Source organism: Orycteropus afer, unplaced genomic scaffold (genome assembly GCF_000298275.1).
Source record: "Orycteropus afer afer isolate SDZICR_OR568_19922 unplaced genomic scaffold, OryAfe1.0 scaffold00033, whole genome shotgun sequence".
In the NCBI taxonomy this organism is placed as follows: domain Eukaryota; kingdom Metazoa; phylum Chordata; class Mammalia; order Tubulidentata; family Orycteropodidae; genus Orycteropus; species Orycteropus afer.
The window spans coordinates 15,310,028-15,315,030 of NW_006921620.1; the positions used below are offsets into that span (position 1 = coordinate 15,310,028).

Genomic DNA, 5,003 nt, shown 5'->3' on the forward strand with positions numbered 1-5,003 from the left:
TGACTGCTAACCAGAAGGCTGGCGGTTCAAACCCACCAGCCACTCCTCGGAAGGAAGGTTGGGCAATCTACTTCTGTAGTGATACTGCCTCAGAAACCCATGGAGGGGTCGCTATGGGTCGGGTCCGACTCAACAGCACACAACAACAACAAAATGACTAACAATTGTGAACATTTCTTCGTGTTTGTTGGCCGCCTGAATATCCTCTTCCATATAAAGTTAGTGATTGGTTTTTCTATATCCTTAAAGAATGTTGATGGGATCTGGATTAGCATTGTATTGAATGTATAGATTGTAAGAGTATTCCTTATTCTTATGTACTTCTTAGTGTCATCATTTACCTTAGTCAAGTTTTGCAGACTTCATCCTCATTTGGTATTTTCTGTTCCATCTAGATTGTGTCTACTATCTAGAAAGTGACTTCCTCCCTTCCCCTTCCTATCCCTGGTATACCAAAGAATGTTGATTTGTGTATCCATTTTTTTTTTTTTTTAAATAAAAAAGACCTTTTTGTCTTTTTTATAAAAATGGGCTCATATGATATTTTTGTTTGGTGCTTGATTTATTTCAGTCACTATCATGTCCCCCAGATGCATCCATGTTATAAGATATTTTGCAAGCTCATCATTATTCTTTATAACTTGTAGTATTTCAAAGTATATGTATACCACATTTTGTTTATACATTCATCCATTGACGGGCACTTAGATTTTTTCCTTTTTTTTTTTTTTTTTGCTATTGAGAATGTTTCAACGAACATAGGTGTCTTAGTTCTGTAGCACTGCTATGACAGAAATACTACTACAAGTGGATGGTTTCAAAACAACAGAAATTTTTTCTCTTCCAGTTTAGGAGACTAAAAGGCTAAATTCAGAGAGCCAGCTCTAGGGGAAGACTAGGCTAGAAGTCTGAGTTCAGAGAGCCAGCCCCAGGGCCTGGGTAGAGGCCCCTCAACTCCTGGCTTCAGCTCTGCCTTCCAGCCCCACTGGAGCATGCTAGAGGCTTCTCTTGACTCACACAGCTACTGGCTGCTGATGCTGATGAATCTAAGGTCAGCAGGTAAAATGGCAGATTGTTGGCTCACAGGCTGCAAAGGCAACAATTCCAAGACCGTTAGGCAACATAGCAGGTCACTGGCTCACTAGAGATGAAGACTCAACAAAATGCAGGATCCTTTCAATATATACTGGAAGCAGGCTACACCTTGAAGGCAGCTCTCCTTCAACTGATTAACTATTCACAGCAGATTCCACCATGGAAGTGATTATACAACATGCAATCTCATCATGGGGAATAACTACATCCAACTGCCAAGCCATTCAAAATCATGGCCCAGTCAAGTTGACACACAACCTTAACTACCACAATTGTTATGTGCTGTTAAGTCTTCTTGACAACTCATAGTGACCCCTCCTTGGATTTCCGAGGTAGTATCATTACAGAAGTAGATTGCCCAACCTTTCTTCTGAGAAGCGGATGGTGGGCTTGAACCACCAGCCTTCTGGTTAGCAGTCAAGTGCCTTAGGCATTACACCACCAGAGATCCCAATTACCAAAATAGGCATGCATATATCTATTCGTGTCACTGCTATTAGATTTCTAGGGTATATACCTAGGAGTAAGATTGCTGGATCATACGGTATTTCTATTTCTAAACTTTTGAGAAAGCACCATACCATTTTCCATAATGGTTACACCATTTTACATTCCCACCAGCAGTAGATAAGTGTTCCAATCTCCCCACAACCTCACCAGCATTTGTTGTTTTTGGTTTTTTTGATGAGTGCTATTTTTGCAGGAGTGAGATGGTATCTCATTGAAGTTTTAATTTTCATCTCTCTGATGGCTAACAGTTGCAAGGATCTTTTCATGTGTTTGTTGGCCACTTGAATGTCCTCTTTCATGAAGAGTCTGTCATGACCATTCCCCATTTTTCAATTGGATTGTTTGTATTTTTGTTGTTGAGTTGTTAAAGTTTTCTGTATAATTAGATATATCATGCCCAAAGATTTTTTTTCCGAGTCCATAGGTTCTCTTACTATTTTAATAAAGTTTTTTGATGAGCATAAGTATTTAATTTTTAGGAGGTCCCGATTATCTTTAATCTATTTTGAGTTATTGTGTATGGTGTAAGGTATGGATCCTGTTTCATTTTTCCACAAATGGATATTCAGTTCTGCCAGCACCATTTGTTGAAGAGACAATTTCTTCCCCATTGAATAGAATTTGCTTGTCTAAATCAGTTGCCCATAGATGGATGGATTTACTTCTGTGTTTGTAGCAATAATTTTTTTATTTTTCAAAGCATTGTGCAATCTTTCTCTTTAATAGATTATATTTCCAAGTGCTTTGTGTTATTTCTACATTTTAAGATCTTTTCTTTCTTTCTTTTTCTTTTTTTGGCTAAATTTTCAAAACCCAATCAGAATAAACAAAAATAATGTATTTTGGTCAATAGTGAACAAACAGAACTATGTCCTAAAAATTGTTTTGTATTTGGTTTTCCTAGAGTGCATATGCTATTGAAAATGGAAATATGTTGTTAATTGAAAGCACAGAGAAACCAAAAAATAATTGCAATCTCTTCCATTCCTGTTTTGAAGGATTTTATGTTTTCAAACTTTCAACTATTCTGAATTCTATGACTTTTCCCTTTCAACCTATAAAAGCCAGAAGAGAAAACAAAAGGTTACCAGTACCAATTGCCAATGATTTCATTTTAACTCACGGTGAGCCTCTGTGTGTCAGAGTAGAACTGTGCTCCACAGGGTTTTCAATAGCTGATTTTTTGGAAGTTGGTCACCAGGCTTTCCTTCTGAGGTGCCTTTTGTTGGATTTGAACCTCCCAACATCTGGTTAGCAGCCGAGTATGTTAATCATTCACACCACCCAAAAACTCCATAGGAAGGGTAGAGGCCCTTATAAAAAATTAGAGCCTGTCAAAGTAATTAAGCAACTGTGTATGAGTGTGTGTGCGTGTATGCATGAGAGAGAAAGGGAGACCGAATTATGGCAGACCTAAGAAAAAATATCAGTTGCCATTTTGTGACATTTTCACTGAGCATTTGCTTTGGAAATGCTAAGTGATTGTAAGTAGACAGGTGTCATCTTTTAATTTTTAATGAAAAATGAGAAATTGCTTATTAAAAGGATTAGAAAGGGAAATGATTACAAATGACTTAGTGTTTAGCCAGGGCAGAGACAAAATGATTAGATTTTGCAGGAAAAAAAAATGTCATGTTGCCCAAATTAATTTACATTGTTTAAAAAAATTTATTGTGATTTGGGTGAAAGTTTACAGAGCAAATTCATCTTCCATTCAGCAGTTCACGTGCACTTTGTCTCATGATACTGACTGCAATTTCCCACAATGCAACAGCTCTCTTCCCACTTCCTCTCCATAGTTACCTCTTCCACATGTCCTTCCTTCCCATGCATTTCTGCCCCCCAACCTGTCTCCCCGTACATATCAAGCCCTTCTATTCTCCCATGATTGATCTCTCCAAGGAGTGTATTAACCTAATGTAAATGTTCAGCTCATATGCCAGTCTTTCCAAATTAATTTACATCTTTTTAAATTAGATTTTCTAACTGTTGGTCTTAATTAGTTACATAATTTCAAAATCATTTTCTGAATTCTCCCCCAAAATAAAAAATACGGAAAATTGAATATCACCTCTCTAAAACTTACCTTCCATTCTTCTTTTTCTATCTTTAAAACCATTCTTCCATCTTCTGTTGTGACCTTTTCCCTTAATTTGGTTAAGCTAACTCTCTCTTCCCAGATCCTCACTAGCCTAGGAGACCAGGAAGTCATTTTAGTTCATAGTTAATGAGATATGTAGCATTTACTTTTTTGTATGACCTATGAAAGACAACCATTTGATCAATGGTATCTGAAAATCAGGCAAGAATTTATTTGCAAGAATTATAAATTTGATTAGTACCACAATGCCAATATTTTTAGGTTTCTGAAAACTGTCATAACTCTCCAAACATTTTTTTCATAATAACTTTGTTGAGGTATAATTTGCATACCATGAAATTCATCCTTTGAAAGTATACAATTCAGTGTTTTTTAGTATATTTACTGAGTTGTGCAATCATCACCACTATCTAATTCCAAAGCATTTTCATGACCCATAAAAGAAACCCCATGCCCATTGACAGTCATCCTTCAGCTCCCCTTCAACCAGCTCCTGGCAACCACTAATCTACTTTCTGTCTTTAAAGATATGCCAATTCTATACATTTTGTATCAATGTAATCATACAATATGTGGCCTTTTGTATTGGGCTTCTTTCACTTAGCATAGTGTTTTCAAGGTTCATCACTCTGAAGCATTTATCAGTACTTCATTCCCTTTTATGGATAAATATATTTCATTGCATGGATATTTTACATTTTATTCATCCATTAGTCTGTTGATGGACATTTGGGTTGCTTCCAGTTTTTACATATTATGAATAATACTGCTACCAATATTCATGTACAAGTTTTTATGAATATATGAATATATGTTTTCATTTCTCCTGAGTATAATCCTAGGTATGGAATTACTATATTATATGGTATTTATCCACATCTTCATCAATACTTATTATTGTCCATCTTTTTTATTATAGCATAGTCCCTAAGGCATTTGACTGCTAACCAGAAGGCTGATGGTTCAAACCCAACAGCCACTCCTCAGAAGGAAGATTGGGCAATCTACTTCTGTAGAGATACTGCCTTGGAAACCCAAGGAGGGGCCATTATGAGTCATATATACATATATATATATATATATATATATGTACACATATATATATATATCAGGAAGCTCTGGTAGCGTAGTGCTTAAGGCACTTGACTGCTAACCAGAAGGCTGGCGGTTCAAAACCACTAGCCACTCCTCAGAAAGAAAGTTGGGCAATCTACTTCCATAGTGATACTGCCTTGGAAACCCAAGGAGGGGTCACTGTGAGTTGGGTCTGACTCGACAAAACATAACAACAACAACA

The 5,003-nt window shown here is 36.7% G+C and overlaps 1 protein-coding gene across 1 annotated transcript in view; it reads right to left on the bottom strand.

The window, feature by feature from the left end:
* Nucleotides 1-5,003, bottom strand: part of LRRC39 (leucine rich repeat containing 39) — a 28,532-nt gene that overhangs the window by 22,566 nt on the left and 963 nt on the right. The window contains 1 exon segment of the mRNA XM_007936099.2: nt 3,692-3,797. Within this exon segment, the coding sequence (XP_007934290.2) occupies nt 3,692-3,797 (106 nt within the window).